The sequence below is a fragment of the Ovis aries genome, chromosome 7 (assembly GCF_016772045.2).
Source record: "Ovis aries strain OAR_USU_Benz2616 breed Rambouillet chromosome 7, ARS-UI_Ramb_v3.0, whole genome shotgun sequence".
Taxonomy (NCBI): domain Eukaryota; kingdom Metazoa; phylum Chordata; class Mammalia; order Artiodactyla; family Bovidae; genus Ovis; species Ovis aries.
Window position 1 is genome coordinate 58,528,708 of NC_056060.1, and position 20,580 is coordinate 58,549,287.

At 40.7% G+C, this 20,580-nt stretch overlaps 1 protein-coding gene across 29 annotated transcripts in view; it reads left to right on the forward strand.

Annotated features, from left to right (window-relative positions):
• Positions 1-20,580, forward strand: part of ATP8B4 (ATPase phospholipid transporting 8B4 (putative)) — a 295,865-nt gene that overhangs the window by 238,501 nt on the left and 36,784 nt on the right. For all 29 annotated transcript variants that reach the window (XM_060418006.1, XM_060418005.1, XM_060418019.1 and 26 more), the window contains 3 exons: positions 4,108-4,255; positions 7,015-7,198; positions 7,846-8,069. In XM_060418006.1, the coding sequence (XP_060273989.1) occupies positions 4,108-4,255; positions 7,015-7,198; positions 7,846-8,069 (556 nt within the window). The remainder of the gene's footprint in view (positions 1-4,107; positions 4,256-7,014; positions 7,199-7,845; positions 8,070-20,580) is intronic.

Below are 20,580 nucleotides of genomic sequence, written 5' to 3' on the forward strand. Positions count from 1 at the left end.
GGTAGTACATAGTAGAAAATTCTGCATGAGAAGATTCAATATATTTATATATGCATTAGGGGGGAAAAGAACATCCAAGAAAAGTTATTACTGGAGGTGCTCTCTACAATCCTATACTTGGCTTCTTATATCTAACCCAGGGTTTTAGGGATGAAATATTGAAATTATAAATTTACACCATTCAGTTTTCTTCTGTTACATGTTTCAGTTCAGTGGGAGTTCAAGCAAAAATATTTTAAAAAATGTATCAGAAGTACAGGATCTAAGTCAGAGGTTCCCAACCTCCAGGCCATGAACTGCTATTTCCTGTCAGATCAGTGGCAGCATTAGATTAGAAGTAAAGTAAACTGCACAATAAATGTAATACACTTGAGTCATCCTGAAACCATCCCTCCCCCAATTCCCAGTCTGTGGAAAAATTATCTTCCATGAAATTAGTCCCTGGTACCAGAAAGGTTGGGGACCGCTGATCTAAGTGATGGTAGCTCTTGAGGGAAAATGACCTACAACACTCATATTTAAACCCATCAGATGTGTTTCAATTATTTCATAAACTGTGATGTATTTTCATGCATATCGTGAAGATGTTTGCTTCAAATTTAATGTCACATAAACTTTTCAAATTTAATGTCATGAAAATGTTTAAGCACATTGAGTCTTGGGTTAAGTTTGCTGCCATTAGCTGCTTTAGTATTAAGGGTCTGTCCAGAAATCTACAATTAAACCCTGTTAAGGTTTCTTTGAAGATTACTGCACTGATTACATTTCACTGATAACATATGTCTTCTGCCCAGAGAAAAGCAGACTGAGGATTTAAGTTTGCTTGGGCCTACAAGCAAACCAAATCCATGTTTCATTTTTGTTGCACTGATCACATATTTTATTAGAAAAATTAACTGAACCATGAAGAGACTCTATTGCTTCTGATTAGTATTCCAGTGATATACCTAGGAACTGATGTTTCCTCTTTAATCAATGACATGCATATTGCATTTTTTTAATATACCTATTTGGTGGAAAGTTATTGTTTGAATGAGGAGGGGTCATAAAAGCAAATGGTTGTGTGATCTCGGCTGTACAAGGCATTAGTGGCTGGGGGTTTGGTGAAAGTGAACATCATGTCTATAAATTCAAACAGATTCTTTTTAAACATTACGCAGGCCAAACAAAATGCCCCTTGTTCCTAATTCCCAATTTCTAGTCACCCTGACAAAGTGTTTTAGTATGTTTAGTTTCTATCGTAAATTATAAAATTTTAGAGCACTTAATACTGGAGACCTCCTAGTACAGCCTGGTAGAGCTGCCCAGGTGTTCGTAATGGTATCAACCAGTGTGATTGACTGGTACCATTCACCTAGATTTTAATAAAGATACTGGTTCAGGGGTTGAGTATCTTACAGGTCAAACAGTTAATAAGGGATGAAACTGGGGCTTGATGTCAAAATTTCATGTACTTTCTCCTTAGTTGGCAAGATAATGTCCCTTAGCTCCTGCTCTAGCACTGTGTCTTTGTCCCAGCCTGGAGGCAGCCTGTGGCTAACTATGTGTAAGCTTTTTGATGTGGCAGATAGAGGACTAGAAATTTGAAGACCTGGGTTCTCCCATGGGTCTGTGACTGGCTAATCAAGTGGCTAGAGGTCAGCTAACTCAGCTGTGGGCATATGACACGTCAGAGGCGGACCTTGGGCCTGAAGCCAGATCTCCAGGTTTCAAGTCCAGTGCTCATGTCAAAGTCAAAATTGTATTTTTCTAAACACAATATCGTAGTTTCAATCCATTTTCTAAGAGGTCCTTTTAATGTTTGAATACAGAGTGCCTTAAGAAGCCTGACAAAACGACTCTTTTTCCTGCTCTCTCTTTACTTTATGGATTGCATGTAAACCAACATGGGCCTAACTGTGCTTTGCTCTGTTTGTGGTGAGGTTTCAGTGGTTGGTGTGGGGCTGTGAATGCCAACCAAGGTCGTTCTCAGACATTAATGCATTTCTGTATGCCAGCATTGTAACAGACTGCCCTTCATTACAGAGCTTGGAAAAAACAGGCACTCTTTTTGTTTTAGCGTTTGTAACTTGTATTCTGTGTTAAAGCATTGTGTGTTCATTGTATAGTTCATATTCTTTGAAGGGAGTTATGTGTCACTTTCCCCCTCCTAATAAATTGCTTTGTGAGAACTAGCTGGTGTTTGAAGAGCTGAGTTCTAGGAAGAAAAAGAAATGACAGCTATAGAGCATGGGCAAATGGAGGCTCTGCAGGGGGAGTGCAGTGGGAATTTAAGCAGGGCCAGAAACACTGTCTGTCCCTTTTCTGCCTGGAAAAGGGATCATGTGAGATGTTAGGAAGACAGTTTAGGGGGAAAAAAATCCTAAGTAAATAGAATTTCAGCCAATACTTTCATGAACTTCACCCTTCTTTGGAATGTTTTCATTCTCTGGGGAGAAAACAAGAGTTTGAGTCATTAATACAGCAAGTGAGAACTTTACTAAAAAGGAGACCTCAGGAGATGTTGGCCCTTTGGTGCTTTCTGAGGACCTAATTCATGAGCTCTGCAAACCTGTCAGAGAAATATGTTCGTTTCAGAGCAACTTGTCTCTCTTGCTTTCTTCATTACCTGGGACTGTAAATTTTCATGATGGTGAGGAGGATTCCCTTACATACTTATCTGATGCAAAAGTCCTGTATCTCCCACTTAAAGCAATGATTTTTCATGTCTACTCCTCCCTCCCTCTGCCCACCCTAACTCCCTAAATTTCACACATAGCGCTCTGACTTGATTAATCTTTTTCATTCATTCTGCCAGCAGAAGGAGATGTTGAGCTAGAAGGTGTGTGTGTTTCAATTTAACTTGTAAACAATTAGTGGTACATTTTCAAATAATTAGAAAGCTGAGGGCTAAAATGGTTGTTTTTATAATGTGAACATTCTCTTCCTTCAGAGGAGCCACAGCAAAAAAACAAAAACAAACAAAAAGACACAACCATTTAAGTACATTTTTTTTTTAACATAGGATGAGTCTTTGGAGGATCATTTCATTTCACTCTAAGACAAAATACCTATTTTCTGGCCTCTCACTCCCCATTCTGCCCTGGGTGCTCATTTTGTACATGCATGTTGTGGCCCAAAGTGTTTTGTCTGGCTTTGCCACTCATCTTTGGGAGCACCTACTGTGTGGTTCCCTGGTTGTGACTGAAATTTCTAGCAGTCATGTCAGCTCACCCTATGTTACTTCAAAGCCTGTTATCCAAGGGATTCAGAGAGGAAATTTTCCTCCCTTTAAAGGCATTGTCTTTCTATTTTGAAGGAAAGAATAAAATGCCACTTCTAAGGAAGAGTATCAAGTCACCATACATTCTTCCTCTTAAACAGCAGCGATGGATGTGTGCAGGATTATTCTAGTGCTGATGAGATCTAGGGCACTGGAGGGAGTTTCCATTTGGAACTGCCCTCTATACTTTGGTGTCTGTAGCTCCTTTCTCAGAAGACTTACCCTATTGTTGGAGCTAATGAATACAATTTTCACTTAAAATATACCATTGTATTATAATGACTATGCCAATTCAGTAAATGCCATTATTTGTTTTTATTGTCAAATTTCTAAAAGATGTGTTTCTCAGAAGGCTGCTGTTTTAAGTGGGATTGTATTACATTGCTCTACAAGTTGATTAATTTATGTACAGAATTTCCCAGAATTCCTAGAAGATTTTATCAGTTGTCTTCAGTCTTTCCCTTTCCATTATTTAACAGTATCATGTGCCAGATAAGTCATTCTTAAGTCCATGAAGCTCAGGTAACCTTATATATCAAATTTATCAAGAGCTCCTGGTTCCAACCCAGCCCACGATGATGATTTAGCTTTAAGGTAATTTAAAACGTTCAAGATGATTCTATTTCCCTTGTGTTTACCCTCCTACTTCCTGGAATTTGCAAATTTGCTATGGTATCCCCCATCACAACAAATCATCCAGCTAGCTCACTGAAACTGAATCTCATGCAAGCAGTCTTTCTGAATAGTGACGAAATGAATTTACCTCTAGGCTAGCCTCTCCTTAGAGTGAATAGGTATGCTCCGTATACATTGTTATGATTTGCCTTCCTCCATTCTCCTTTAAGGAAAGCAAAGGAAAATTTGTTTGGACGAAACAGAAGTTTTTCCAATGGACATGTAGTTTTTGAAAAAAAGCAGTCGCTGGAGCTGGACTCAGTTGTAGAAGAAACCGTAACAGGGGATTATGCCTTAATCATAAATGGCCACAGTTTGGTGAGTTCGCTTAAGGCTTTTGTTATTTCTTTTTCTCCACCCCAATAATGAGTTCTTTTCTGCTGTCATAATGAAATCTTCTTTTGTGTATTCAAAACAAATGACACTGCTAGAAACAGGGCGTACACAATTATTTCCTGTTTGCAAAGGAAAGGGAAACTTCTAATATATATTTCATACATTATTGCTTGAACCATCACAGTGAAGGTGAGGATCTGAAGAAATGCTGAATTCAGAGAATATCAATCTTGTCTTAATGACTGTAGACTGTTCTGCAGTATTGTTTAAATGCTCTTCTCAGGGAGAGTATCACAGTTCCTGTTGTTTAATTAAAATAATGCAACTGGAGGGATCTACTGCAATTATTGCTCTTCCTAACGTTTGTGATTTGCAGAGCACAACCTGACCTTCATATAATTACCACACCAAATTACTGCCATTAAGATACCTCTAGTGGTTTTTCTAAATAGCAGCATTTTAGAGCAATGCCAAACAATTTGCTTTGATTAGGAAATCTGGTTCTTGTCGTAATAGAATAAACTTCCATTGTGCTTTTAATGTAGTTCAGGTTCCAAATCTTGAACGAATATCAAAATGCTCTTCTGAGTTTCTAACTTAGAAAACAAAAGCTCTGATTGTACTTCAGTGAAATGATCTTTTATATGCACAAAGAGCTAATCTCATCTTTTTCCGGCTTTGATGATTATTTTTCACTTTCAGAGTTTGGAAAACAAATGGATCTCCTTGTAGACTATTTCTTAGAGGACAGAAGAAGTTGGACAGGAGTATATTGTGTTTCCCGCCTTGTAATCAGCTGTCTGTTAGCTCTTAGTGTTTAGAGCATCATGCAGCTGGGTTCCAGACGTACCAATGTGTTGTCTTCTACACCATGGAAAGTTACAGAGCTCAGCTGCAGGCCAAGCTTAGTTGAAAGTTTGTCCAGATGACACGAACTTCTCTCTTGCACAAATGAGCAGCAACTGAGAATTCTAAGCCTGTCAGCTGGGACTTGGAGCTGGTGGCCTTCGTTGAATTCCCCAGGGACCACGATAGGGAAAGCTTCCCTGAAGACTTGTGCTCTGACTTTCTCTCAGGTTCAGAGAGGTCAGTGTGAGGTCAGTTAGGGCACTTAGGTGTTAACACACGTGATTTTCTCTCTGTATCTCCAAATATGTTGAAAGAAAGATCTAAGAGAGTTGCTCTTCAAGAATTCCCTCAGCTTCAAAGCCTGAGCTTTAGAGACCATGAAATATCATTTTTCATTTAAGGAGAATTGGCTATGTTTCTTCTACTTTGGTCAGAAGTTTAAAAAAGAATTGTGATTTCACTTTGCTCAGATCTTGATGCTTTGCAGAGTGTAATTGGATCTGTTTTCTCACAGTCTGTGCCTGTTTTTCAGTTGTTGGTAATAAAGAAAAGAGAAAAGAGAGAGATGGGAACCATTCTAAGCAAGACGGCCAGTTACCAGCTTTCTGTTTCAGAGAGTGTAATTATATTTGAGAATGCTAATTCACAATTGCCCCTAAAAATTCTAGGCCTCGACATGAGAATTTTCTACATTAGAGTTATGTTTTTATACTCATTCACCCATCTTTCCAGTCATCCCATTAACATTTATTAAGCATGCCCAGGTCATAGTGCCAGAGCCTGAAGATGGATAAGGATATGAAGAGAACAGAATCTCTTTGTTTTAGAGATTGTCATCTGGTGGGAGAGCTAATCTCACAGTATTGTGATAAATACTATACAGAAGCATGGACATGGTGCTTTGAGAGCATAGAGGCAAAGCAGCACATTTAATTCCTCATGGGAAAATTAGGGAAGAATTCCTAGAGAGAGTGATATTTTCAGGTAGAGGAAACAGCAAGTGCAAAAGCACTGAGGCAAGAAAGAACTTGTTAACTTGTAGAAACAAGCAATTTGGCATGACAAGAGTAAACTTAAAGGTGGTGGTGGAAGACAGACCTCAAAAAGAATATAGGGACCAGAATGTGATGGGCTGTGAACATCTTGCTAGAGATTCATTCAAAGATAATGCCAACTCAGAGTTTAGATGGGTTCCTGTTTTCTCTTAATGCATTTACTAAATAATGTAGAGTGAGATAGTTTCTAGAAAAAAAATTACAGTTAATTGCAAAGGACTATGTCCTCTTTTTCAGTCCTTTCTTGGTGTGTCTAAAGGCTCTGATGTATTTGGGGAGGAGCAAAGGTGGAACTGGTTGACGCACCCTGTCTGAGATACAGGTTGCATGCCACCCTTTGCACAGGACTCTCCTGATTTCAGTCACTATGCTCTTCAAGGACTGATCTCCAGATCATTTGCTCCTCATCTGCCCTCACATCAACAACCACAGCAATAAACACTAAATTACAAAACAGTAATGCAAAGGAAGCAAAAATGTCACCATGTAGAACAAACAAATCATCACTTTGTGGTTCATTCTAAGTGGGGTGTCCTTCACATTCCCTTATTTTAGTGGATTCTGGAACTTCCCTGGCATTGAACTGTATCTTGCCAGCACAGCATGATAATGCACCAAGGAGGACACACAGGGCACTGTGTTTTTGATTTTTATGGTAAAATTCCTTGGCACACAGAAGGCGTTCAGTACTCTCTTTTGTCGTTTGTGTGACCCTGAGTCAACAATGACTTATCGAAGTGAATTAAACTGTTTAGAAATCAGTTGAGAAATAAGAAATCCGCTTCCCAAATGACATCTCTCTTGTTCTTTTGTGTTGTTTTTTTTTTAATAACCTAGGCCTATGCCCTAGAAAGTGATGTCAAGAATGATCTTCTAGAACTTGCCTGCATGTGTAAGACTGTGGTTTGCTGCCGAGTCACCCCTCTCCAGAAAGCCCAAGTAGTAGAGCTTGTGAAGAAGTACAGAAATGCTGTCACTTTGGCCATCGGCGATGGAGCCAATGATGTCAGCATGATCAAAAGTAAGGAGATATTTGCTTAATGGGGCACACTGCAGACCTGGAGGCCCAGGTTCAGCATTTGGCAATATATAATGGAAATTGCATTGAAATTTAATTTTCCCAGTGGTTCTAAAATGAATACTTTCAGGTACAATGCATCCACCATTCATTAAAAAAAAACAAAACAATCCTCTGTTTTTAATTAAATCATTCGTGTATCTATCACTATTTGGAGAAGTAAGTAGTTATGGTGTAGAGGCATGAACACTAGACACATAGTCCCAACTGTTATGTTTTGCCACAAATTGTAAAACTTTGTTCAAATTACTGAACTTTCTGAGCAATTTTCTCTTATAAAACGAGGATAAACACCTAACTATCAAGAGTGTTTCATGAGATAATGTGTGGGAAAAATGGTAAATGCTATAGTTGTAAGATTTCCATGAATAAATAATAGCATCACAAGATAGGGGAATTCCCTTATGGTCCAGTGGTTAGAACTTGGTGCTTCCACTGCTGAAGCCCAGGTTCAGTCCTTAGTCTGGGAATTAAGATACCCCAAGCCATGCCATATGGCTATAAAGAAAGAAAGAAGAAAAGAAAGGAGTGGTAGTTTCCCCAAAGAGGTGTCTTTGTCTGGAAAGTGAAAGTGTCCTTCTTCTTTTTAGGTGCTCACATTGGCGTCGGCATCAGTGGCCAGGAAGGACTGCAGGCAGTCCTAGCCAGCGACTACTCATTTGCACAGTTCAGATACCTCCAAAGGCTTCTCCTTGTTCATGGAAGGTGGTCCTATGTCCGAATGTGCAAATTCTTATGCTATTTCTTCTATAAGAATTTTGCCTTCACACTTGTGCATTTCTGGTTTGGTTTCTTCTGTGGTTTCTCAGCCCAGGTGAGCAAAAAAAAAAAAAAATTCTCTTTTTCTTTTATAAGATCCCCTGGATTGTCGATGACTATTCTTCATGGTTCTTTATAATACATAGAGATCATTTTCATATGTCTAATACATGTGACAGTTATGTAATTCATAGTTGACCTGAGCTTTCAACCTAAAAAAAATAATTTAGCTAGATTTTTATCTTTTGCTTATTTACATAATAACTAATGAGTACACCTTTCTGTGCATTTTTATGTTTTTATTGAAATGTTGTATGATGACAGGTAAGCTTGCTGTAGTTTTAATTGTGGATTTGAGAAACAATAATAAGAAATGTTGAAACATATCTATTAGGAAGATGGTCACTCACCCAACACACTAAATGTAAATATTTCAAATCAGGGGAAGGAATTGAAACTCCAGCCTCAAGGCTGTTTTGATAGCAATTCATTAGCTAAAAATGATCTATAGGTTATGTTGGTGGCAAGGAAGAAATATTAGCAAATTTGTAAATTAGGATTCTATTTTTATATCTATCTATAGTGGTGCAGAGGTTAAAGCATCTGCCTGCAATGTGGGAGACCTGGGTTCGATCCCTGGGTCAGGAAGATCCCCTGGAGAAGGAAATGGCAACCCACTCCAGTATTCTTGCCTGGAGAATCCCACGGACAGAGGAGTTTGGTGGGCTACAGTCCACGGGTTGCAAAGAGTCGGACACGACTGAGTGACTTCACCTTCACCTTCACCTTCACAGCCATCTTAAAGGTTACTTAAGCCCATATCTTGGATACAGGAAAGTTTTGACCCTGAGAATCAACTGTGAAACGTTAAGACTTACAGCATTTAAATATATCTGTGACTAGAAAATGGCATCACTATTTTAGACAACAACAAAAGAAAAAGATTGTCCTTGAGAATGAAATGATAATTGTAACTATTATCGGAGATTTCTTCAATTCTTCTTTCCCCTTGGTTTTAGTTACTGGTTTAAATTGTATACATGGAGCTATTTTTTTCAATCATTTTATTTCAGAAAAATTGAGTATGAATTAAATTTTGGCATTTATGTTAAATGTGCTGAGGGAAATTAGTGAATCCTTGTGGTAAAGGAAATAGGTATTGTACATTTTTCTCTTTATCTGAGAAGTTGAAATTTCTTAAAGTAAGGCACACCTGTACCCAAATTTTCTCTTTTAATAATAACATTCTCCAAACGAAAAGCAGACTGTGATATTTTTGTTGATATTTTTGGTAATCTCTAGACAGTTCAAATAAAACAAAGTCTTGATTTTTCAGTTCAGTTCTGTTGCTCAGTAGTGCCTGACTCTTTGTGACCCCATGGACTGCAGCACTCCAGGCTTCCCTGTCCTTCACCAATTCCCGGAGCTTGCCCAAACTCATGTCCATCGAGTCAGTAATGACATCCAACCATCTCTTTCTCTGTTGTCCCCTTCTCCTCCTGCCTTCAATCTTTCCTAGCATCAGGGTCTTTTGCATTGAGTCAGTTCTCTGCATCAGGTGGCCAAAGTACTGGCATTTCAGCTTCAACATGAGTCCTTCCAATGAATAGTCAGGACTGATTTCCTTTAGGATGGGCTGGTTTAATCTCCTTGCAGCCTAAGGGACTCCCAAGAGTCTTCTCGAACACCAGAGTTCAAAAGCATCAATTCTTTGGCACTCAGCTTTCTTTATAGTCCAGCTCTCACATCCATACACGACTACTGGAAAAACCATACCTTTGACTAGATGGACCTTTGCTGGAAAAGTAATGTCTCTGCTTTTTAATATGCTGTCAGGGTTGGTCATAGCTTTTCTTCCAAGAAGCAAGCGTCTTTTAATTTCATGGCTGCAGTCACCATCTGCAGTGATTTTGGAGCCCCCCAAAATATAGTCTTTCACTGTTTCCATTGTTTCCCCATCTATTTGCCATAAAGTGATGGAACCAGATGCCATGATGTTAGTTTTCTGAATGTTGAGCTTTAAGCCAACTTTTTCACTCTCCTCTTTCACTTTTAACAAGAGGCTCTGTAGCTTCTCTTTGCTTTCTGCCATAAGGGTGGTGTCATCTGCGTATCTGAGGTTATTGATATTTCTCCGGACAATCTTGATTCCAGCTTGTGGTTCATCCAGCCTGGTATTTTGCATGCTGTACTCTCCATATAAGTTAAATAAGCAGGGTGACTATATACAGCCTTGACATACTCCTTTTCCTATTTGGAACCAGTCTGTTGTTCCATGTCCAGTTCTAACTATTACTTCCTGACCTGCATACAGATTTCTCAGGAGGCAGGTCAGGTGGTCTGGTATTCCCATCTTTTGAAGAACTTTCCATAGTTTGTTGTGGTCCACACAGTCAAAGGCTTTGGCATAGTCAATAAAGGAGAAATAGATGTTTTTCTGGAACTCTCACGCTTTTTTGATGATCCACCAGATGTTGGCAATTTGATCTCTGGTTCCTCTGCCTTTTCTAAAACCAGCTTGAACATCTGAAAGTTCACGGTTCACATATTGCTGAAGCCTGGCTTGGAGAATTTTGAGGATTACTTTACTAGCGTGTGAGATGAGTGGAATTGTGTGGTAGTTTGAGCATTCTTTGGCATTGCCTTTCTTTGGGATTGGAATGAAAACTGACCTTTTCCAGTCCTGTGGCCACTGCTGAGTTTTCCAGATTTGCTGGCATATTGAGTGCAGCACTTTCACAGCATCATCTTTCAGGATTTGAAATAGCTCAACTGGAATTCCATCACCTCCATAAGCTCAAAGGAAGGTAATGTGGTCTGGTATTCCCATCTCTTTAAGAATTTTCCAGTTTATTTGGATCTTGATTTTATCTTCTCAGAAATAAAAGTTTTCTTAGTACTCCCCCCAAAAAGGCACCAGTGTGGGGATATTTACGTGCTTATAGTTCCACCTTAAGTCCAACAAAGACAAGTGTGAGTGTGGCCTGTGCCCTCCTGGGCTGTTGGTTTTTCATCCCCTTGAGAATGAAACAAGGCTATTTGCTAAGTGGTGTTTTGAGATATCCAGTTTTCATACTGCAAATGTTTGGGGCTTTTGAAAGATGATAAGACACTGAAGAGATGTCAACTCTTACTTAGACCTCTTAGGACACAGAGAAGCAGTTATTGATTTGAATGTGCAGACACACAAAGCTTGGATAGGCAAGTTTACCGCCAGATTTGTCTTTGTTGAAACTGTGAAATTGAAATGAATGTTCAATGAGTTGTAATCTCCACATTTGTGTGATTTTCTGCTCTGTTTTCAGGATCTGATAAAACTGGCAGTCAGATGTTAAACAAGTAGATTTTTAATCTTCTCAACAGTATTTTCAGTTTGACAGAGAACAGCAAGGGGGAAAAATGATTGCACCAAAGACATGAGTACCTGATGTAAACTCAGCTATGAGGCACATCACCCATTTATGATTAGGTTTCATAAATGGTTGATTTTATTGAGCATGTTTCTTTTCTGTGTTCCTGTCTTCTCCTTTTTATTATTTGTTATTACTAGGTGGGCCAAAAAGTTCATTAGGGATTTTCCATAACATCTTATAGAAAAACTCAAATGAACTTTTTGGCCAACCCTATATTATTTTTTACACTGAAAACTAGTTAATTGCATGGTCTTCTTTTAAATCCATTGTCAGTCTGGACTGGCCCACTGTATTCTTTCTGATGGTGGTGAGTTGAGCTGGACCAGTGGTTCTCAAGTTTTAATGTACATGGGAGTTACCTGGAGGGCTTCTAAAGCACAGCTTCCCATCAAGTTTCTGATTCAGTAGGTAGGAGGCAGAGCCCAGGAATTTGCAGTTCTAGCAAGTTGCCTGTAGATGCTGATGCTGCAGGTGGGGGACTATACTTTGAGAACCAGGGGGCTGGCCAATATAGAAGAAAATCTGAAGGTATGCTTTTTGAACCCAGAGCCCAGAGTGAAATCCAGTCTGCTGATGCTGTTTTGTCCATTCAAGACTCTACTTACCTTTTCTGAGTCAGAGGGGCCACTTAAGCCAACATCTTATCACCCCTCCCAATAGAATTGTTCCAGAGGGCTTAGAATCTCCTTATAAACCTTGCCAAAACCTTGGCCCCTGAGGCTTATACATGCACTCAGACAAGGTCAGGAGAAAGAGGGGTATTTGTTTCAGGAGAAAGGATTGCTTTTCCCAATTAACTCAGTCTATTACGATTTTATCTAGCTTAACTCTGAGCTCCTCCAGGAAAGCATTTCTGAGTTGTGCACACATGGCTATTTTTATTTATGTGTTTTGCTTATTTATTTTTATTTGGATGCATTGAGTCTTGGTTGTGGCATGAGGGGTCTTGGTTGTGGCACATGGGCTTAGTCTCCCTATGGCATATGGGGTCTTAGTTCCCTGACCAAATATTGAGCCTCGGTCCTCTGCATTGGAAGCTGGATTCTTAACCACTGGCCCACCAGGAGAGTCCCTCAGCCTATACTCTTGAATGACACCTGGCTCATAGAAGGTGTATAGTCATTTCAGTGTTGTAGGATGTCTCTAGAGTACTTTCTTGTGTTCCTTGAGGCAGATCCAGCAAGGAGAGTCCTTCCAACTTGCCTCCAGTCATTCCAGCAGATGCCACTTACTGTACCTGCACCAAGGGCCATTTCTATAGGCTTTGCATAAAAAATAAGTAAATAAGTCTGTGTAAATAAGTATAGCCTGACCAACACTGTGGAGTCAGTGTCTTAAGATCTTAGTGTGTTATGGCATTGATTCCAAAAAGTAGAATGATGTTTTTTCAGTTGCATTAATATTAATATTATATGATAGTTAATTGGGCCACAGGTAATATTTCTTAATTATTTATATATATATATTTAGCTTCATTCTAAAAAAGACAGAGTAGATTTTCCCTGGTTTATTTTGCTTTGCCTGGGTCTTGGCTGATTTAATAAGGCAGGGAATATCCTCTTTAAGCAGAGGAGGAGTCACCACATAAGACCAATTGGGCTACTGAGTAGAATCTTGGATTGCTACCTTGGATTGCTATTAGGGCCATTTGCTCTCATTTTTATGATGATTTGATCAAATTGAGACTTAGGTTTACAGCTACTGGACAGGATACTTCAGTCTTACCACTAAAGGCTTTCATCAAATCAGTGAATATTTATTATGTGTCAGACTATGATGCCTGCAGGAACTGGTATCTTAGGTACAGAAAAGGATGTCTGAGAGGTGTCTTCTTGGTGGACATGGCAAACTGATCTCACAAACTTTATTAGTTGTCCACACTGTGGAGAATTTAAGGTTCCAGTTCCAGGATTTTCACAAAAGTAGATAGGCTTGTCAGCAGAGTGGCAAGTAGTAACTTGTTATTAGCTGTTGGAGAGGAAGAGGCAGCAGGTCAATGACAGTACCCTTGTAGTGTGGCATCAATGCTTTGATGTCATCTTCTAGGTGGAGTCATGATATTGCTGACACCAACAAGTAAGGATAAAAGCAAATTGTTGTTATAGCTAACACTTAAATATCACTATGTGCCAGGCATTGTTTAAATGTTTTACGTATAGTTGTTCAATTCTTATAATAATCATATGAAGTAGGTCTTTTAATTATAGTCTATGTCAGCTTTTTAAAAATAATTTTAAAATATTTTTAATTATGCTAAGACACATAAACATAAAATTTACTGTCCTAACCGTTTTAAATGTACCATTCAGTATATTAAAAGTACATTCACATTGTTATGCAACAGACCTTCAGAACGTTTTCATCTTATAAAACTGAAACAAACTCTATATCTATTGAAAAGCAACTCCCTATTTCCTTCTCTCTCCAGCCCATGAAAGTCACCATTTTTGCTTTCTATTTCTTTTGAGTTTGACCGGATAATTTCAAATGACCTATGTTCTAGTTTACTGATTCTTTCTTCCACTTGGTTGATGCTCTCTATTGACATCTTCAGTCCTTGTATCCTTCAGCTGTAGGATTTTTGTTTTGATGATTTCCATTTCTTTGCTGAACTTCTCATTTTGTTTATGTATTGTTCTCTTAATCTTTGTTTCCTGTGGGTTCTTACAGTTCACTGAAATTCTTCAAGAGTGTTATTCTGAATTCCTTGTCAGACAGTCCATAGATCTCCTTCAGCTTGGAGTACTGGATGGGTCAGCTGGCAGCATCTGTGGCCAGGTGTGGGGTGCTGTCAGGATCTCTAGTTAGGTGAAGTCCTTTCCTGTGCTTTGAGGTCAGGGGGCTGTTGCTGGCTGAGCTTTGTGATTGCTCATGGTAGATGACATCTCAGACTGTTTCCTGACCAGATGATGCTACTGGCGGATTCTGTGTTTATGTAGAGCCACCTGCAGGACTGTGAGTTTGGAGGGACCTCAGGCTGTGCTCTGTGATTAGGTGGGACCAAAGTGTGTGCCCCAAAGCTGGGCTGGGTCCCTGTCTGGGTTCCCTCATCAGGTGGAACCCAGAGGTGATTGGCTCCAAGGTTGAGTAGATGCACTAGCTGAGCTCCCTGAGTGGGCTGGGTTATAGGCAGTGTTTAGCAGTTGGGCAGTTCTGTATGTTGGGCTCTGCTTAAGGGTGGATTTATAGACTGGGGTCCTTGACTGGGTAGTATCACAGACTGGGCTTTGAGGCTGCCCAGGGTCACTGTTCTGACTCCCTGGTTGTATGGGGTCAGAAGCTATACCTAAGACTTGGGCAGGCCTTCTGATCTGGGGGTCTGTATAAACAGGCTGTAGGATGGAGGGCTCCCTGGGTTCACTGCCCAGGCTTCCTGATTCAATGGGACTAGGGGCTATATTCAGCAGTTCAGTTCAGTTCAGTCGCTCAGTCATGTCCGACTCTTTGCAACCCCATGAATCACAGCATGCCTGGCCTCCCTGTCCATCACCATTTCCCAGAGTTCACTCAGACTCAAGTCCATCAAGTCCTTGATGCCATCCAGCCATCTCATCCTCAGTTGTCCCCTTCTCCTCCTACCCCCAATCCCTCCCAGCATCAGAGTCTTTTCCAGTGAGTCAGCTCTTCTCATGAGGTGGCCAAAGTACTGGAGTTTCAGCTTCAGCATCATTCCCTCCAAAGAAATCCCAGGGCTGATCTCCTTCAGAATGGACTGGTTGGATCTCCTTGCAGTCCAAGGGTCTCTCAAGAGTCTTCTCCAACACCACAGTTCAAGTTTTCTCTTCTGCCAGGGTGAGGCTACAGAACAGGCTACACAGCAAATGTAGCTTGTTGACCGAGTACCCATATCAGGCAGAATTGCCTGGACCAAACAAGATTTCCTGGCCAGAAGGGGTTACTGGCTCAGTTCTGCAAATGGGCAGAGCCCCTGGCTGGCATCTCTGCTTCAGTGCTGCTGAGTGCTGACTGCTGTAAGCCCTGTCTCCCTTACATCTCTATCTGATCCACTTTGGGCTCTCTTTCTCTCACTGGAGAAACCATAGGCCCAGAGGAGCCCTTTTGGTGCAGTGCTGTGCCAGCCTGGGGGAGAGGTGACAGGGTCAGAGTGTAGTTGTTCTTCTTTCCCTTCTAATGTGATCCTTCTCGGTCTCTGTGATGCAGTGGGGCACTCACTCGCATTCCTGGGGTTTCACAGTGCTCTCTTAGCTGTGGACAGTTGCTGGGTGGTCTTTTTGTGAGGGGAACTGAAGCTGGGGATGACCGAAGCTGCCATTGTGATCACATCACTCCTGAGTCTCTCTTTTCTTGAAAGCATTTGTGTGGCATGCACTGATTCCCTGAGGACACTACCTACCTGAGATCTCTCTCTCTCTTTTAGGATTTTTTTGAATTTAGATTGCAAACTCTGCTGAATACCATCGGAGATTCAGGTTTCAGGAGATTTTTTTTTTTTTTTTTGTCTCTCCATTTAGCTGGTGCCAAGGCTGAAACAGGCAAATTTCCTTGCATTCCCTTTCTGCGTGAAGATTTCCTCTGTACTCTCACACTAAGGAGTCAATCCTTTGCTGCCTTAGCTTTATGAGAATGTTAGATCCCCACTTTGGTTTAATCTTTGCAACGATAATGCTGTCTCTTATGATAAATAGTCTTAGAGTCAATGAGATTTGATGTTATTACCCAAACTCACTTGGCATAGAGCCCTGTTTTTTCCAAGCAATATGCATAAAGTTCTATGGAACAGGTACCATACAGAACCCATCTTTGGGAAATTCTGGAATAGATGTCTCTGTGGTGACAGTTTCAAAACTATTTATCATAGTTTCAGCGTTTTGAAGTGGTAAGATGTACAAAGCACAAAATGATGCTAAGAATATTTTTCCTAGAAGAATAGGCTATTTATGGTCCTCTCTTTCAAAAACTTCTACTTTATTAGTTAGCTCTAGTCTAAGGATGAAATAACCCTGTCTTACATGCTAAAGTAGGGACAGGGGGTTACATCTAAACTTTTACAAACTCATTTTCACTATCCTCAAAGTTTTGTCCTTATTATAAAAACAAATATATGTGAATGTATATCAACTTTTATATATCTGAGAACATATATTTTGTACTTTCTCATTAAAAACACATTTTTGAGAAATCCCTCTTGTTTTGCATTCTTCAAAAATGTTATTTTTCTTAATGGCACTCAGAAATGTACATTTATTACAAATTGTTTACTCTGATTTCATAAACATTTAAATTTTTGTCATTTAAATTGAATAATTCATCCCTTGCGCATAGCCATGAGTCACACGGCATTGTCAAGTTGCTAGTAAAAATGCTTGTTTACTGACTTCGGAAGAGAAGATAAAATGATGAATAGGTCAAGTCCCTACCCACAGCGTACTCATTTTCTCATTGGGAAATAGACACATGCACAAATATGTCTCATAGAAGTACTGAATTTGAAGTTAATAGGAGCGCAAGGGAAAGGGAGAAATCTATGAGGATTTGGTGTGACTTCAGGGGCTCAATTAAATCTCAAGTGAGAATATGAATGTTTTCAAAATTAAGTGGAAGTCTGGAGGCCTGAAAGTCTAGCTACCTCAGGGAGGCAGGGGCTGGTTTGAATAAAATTATAAGTGTGTGTGTGCTCAGTCATATCTGACTCTTGGCAACCCTGTGGACTATAGCCCACCAGGCTCCTCTGTTCATGGAATTTCCAGGCAAGAATACTGGAGTGGGTTGCCATCTCCTTCTCCAGGGGATCTTCCTGACCCAGGAATCAAACCCACATCTCCTGCATTGGCAGCTAGATTCTTTATCTTTGTGCCATCTGGGAAGCAAAGGTATAACATAATTGATTAAAAGGAGGAAAACCCTCCTGTCACACCTGAATACTTTCCAGCTGACCTGCTGTTAGTGGAATTTAAAATATCTTTTTAATTTCTAAAATTCCACTTAAAATCAACTCATTCGGAAATAACTTTTATAAACTGCAGGGTATTACTTACTGTATAAAGCAAGAAGTATATTCTAGAACAGATGTTGTACTTCTGTAAAGATGAAAACACTGGTGTTCCCCCATCCTACCCTGGGCTTCCCAGGTGGCGCAGTGGTAGAGAATCTGCCTGCCAGTGCACGAGACACAGGAGACGCAGGTTCGATCCCTGGGTCAGGAAGATCCCTTGGAGAAGGGATGGCAATCCACTCCAGGATTCTTGCCTAGAGAATCCCAGGGACGGGGTACAGAGGAGCCTGGTGGACTCCAGTCCAAAGGTCATGGACTGAGCGACTAAGCACACACGCACGCTCCATACCACCCACGTGTGAGTGGGCTGATGTGTTAGTATTACTAAGAACTGGCTGTGAGGGCAACTTGAATATGGAATTGGGATTGCTTGGGTTCATGGCCTCTTTTCCATTCCCTGTTTTTCACTAGAAGCTCCTGATTAACAACAGGTTTAACTGAAAAAATTCTTTGGCTTTTTTTCTTAGCCCTGTTTTTCTAAGGACAATATGCTGTAAATGAGGCAAGTGAAAAGAAAACAACATTTTTGGGAGAGACACTAGTCTGCATAGAATGAGAATTTTTGAATAGGGGACATTTTTTCAGTGACACTTTTTCACCCACTGAACTCATTGAGCTGTCCTGGGCCTCCAAAGCCACATGCTGGGTGACAGGCTTTCTTAGCCCATAGAGCCCATTAGAAAGCTGCTTACTTCCTATCTGTTAATGAAAGTTGGCCCTCTGAAGTCTTCCCACCCCTGCCATCCTTCTCCTAAATTGCTTCAGTGGAATTGAAAGCTCTGCAGTGAAATGGAGCCAGTAGTAATAAAACCTCCAGGGCCCCGCAGCTGCAGTAACATCAGGCATGTGTGCAGAGGTCCATCCTTGGCAGGCCTGATCTGCAGTCATCTCTTTAGTCCCCGCAAGACTGAGACTCGCTGACATCCTCTAGCACAGAACCTACAGTCTCTGAATGCTCATTCATTTCAAAAGAGGAAACTGAGTGTCAGTTTGGGGCCAGGTGCTCTGTTGGCCTCCAGCAATAACAGAATGAACCAGAGGGATGCAGTTCCTGCCCTCAGGGAACTTAACAGCCAGGGAATGGTTTCATTTTCATAAATATGAAACTGATGTCGAGTAACTCTGTAGTCACCTTTCTCTTATTTTTCCACCAAGGGTTTTTTAAAATTAAATTTGTCATGGATGGGATGTATCTTGGGGCCAACCCTGTCCAATCTCAGCATGATTCATAAACACCTAAATAATTCTTCCCTGCCTCTCTCAACAGACTGCTTTGAAGTAATCCACTCTGCAGCTGAAAACATCTGACCAAACATAAACAGATGTGCGTCCATAGACGTGTTGTTGACTTTTAAGACACCAGTTTAATTACTTAATGAAATGACATGTGCTGTTTCTTTACTACCTTGGCCTGTCTCTCGGTGCCTGGTGAATTTTATCTAGGCTCTTATTCTCTGATGAGAGCTCCAGTAGATTCCTGGTAGGTGGGTTGGGGCAGATGTGTGAGCCCATTCAGCTGTGACGTGCAAGGTTCCCAGGGGCCGATGGGTGGGACCTCTCACTGCTTGTGAGATGGTGGCCCTGAGGTCACTGGAATGGAGTATGGTGTGCTGCAGGCTGGTTGTGCTTGGTTTGCGGACTTTCCCTTGCTTAACCTCAGTGGCTCGCCTCTGTTGTGACTGTTTCTGGACACATGGGGAAAGAATATGCTGGGCAGGGACCAGACTCTTTGTTTGCTTTGCTGGGTGGACCTTTCCTGGGAGAAGCAGCCTGGACACAGAACAAAACGTGTGTGCCTTGTTGAAATCTAGAATCTTTGCTCCAGCAGGGAATGTCAGTGATACTGCATCTAGTTCCTCATTTTATAGAGGAGGAATCCAAGTTCCCCAAGAGTTGAGGATCAGCAATAAACAAGGCAAAGATCAGAATTCACCATGCCTTCTGACTTTTTCTTCAGTGCTCATTCTACTCTGCTTGATGAGTGGCCACTGGAATTGTTACAGACTTGAGAGAATGGCTGGTGGTGACAATTTAGTTGCCAAGTCGTGTCTGGCTCTTGTGACTCCACAGACTGTAGCCTGCTAGGCTCCTCTGTCCATGGGACTTTCTGGACAAGAATACTGGAGTGGATTGCCATTTCCTTCTCCAAGGACCTTCGAGAGAATGGCTCTATCTTTAAGAAAAAACCGTCTTCTCCTAACCCCTAATCAGGCAAATGTTTGCTTTATTTGGAATCTAAAGGAAGGAGAAACATCCAGAAACACTCAGTATACTATGACTATGGGGAGAAAATGAACTCTCTTATTGAGAGGGAGAGACTTTGTACTGTAGGGAGTGTCTCCCACAACTCAGATCCTTAGAAAGGCCAGGCCTGCCTCTAGGCAAACTGCCTCCTGGAATCATCTGGAAGCTGAAGGCCACCTTCTGCCAGCAAACTGCCACTAAAAAGACAATTTAAATATAATCTCTCCTGATGAGATTTCCAACCAGATTTCTGGAACAGGGGGATTTGGAGAAAGATCATATAAATCTTTAAACTGAATCATGGATCCTTTCTAAGGACATACCTTATTCCAATCTGTTATCAAAGCCTGCATGGTTTTCATGGAATCCTCTGTTGGCTCATGTATACTATTTATATGTGTAACTTATTTTTAAAGTACCTTATTCCCGCAAGACTTTTAATAAAAGTAAACTGTCCCGAACCGGAGATAAGCCCCCCACCCACCTCAAAAAAAAAAGAAAACAAAACAAAACCAAAAACAACAAAAAACCCATTGGTTGAATCCTTGTTTAGGAAATTCACATTTGAAACCATGCAAATACTGGCACTGTGTACTTCTGGTATTATCTGATGACAATTTATCATTGTCAGTGAGATACAGGGCTGTGTATGGTTTTTTTTTTTTAAGTTCTGCTGTGATATGGAAACAATTATTTTGTCAAGGCCAGAAAAACATTGGTTCTGTCAAACAGTATAAGAAAACTCATAATGAAAAGTTTGGAAAGTGACGTGAAAGAGTGCGACTAATCTCAAGGCTTGGGTGACTTCATGGATTTGGTTACCTGCAAGCCCATCTCAACCTGGCTGGCAGTCCCCGTCCACCTCCACCCTCACTCCCCGGCCACCGCCTTGCCTT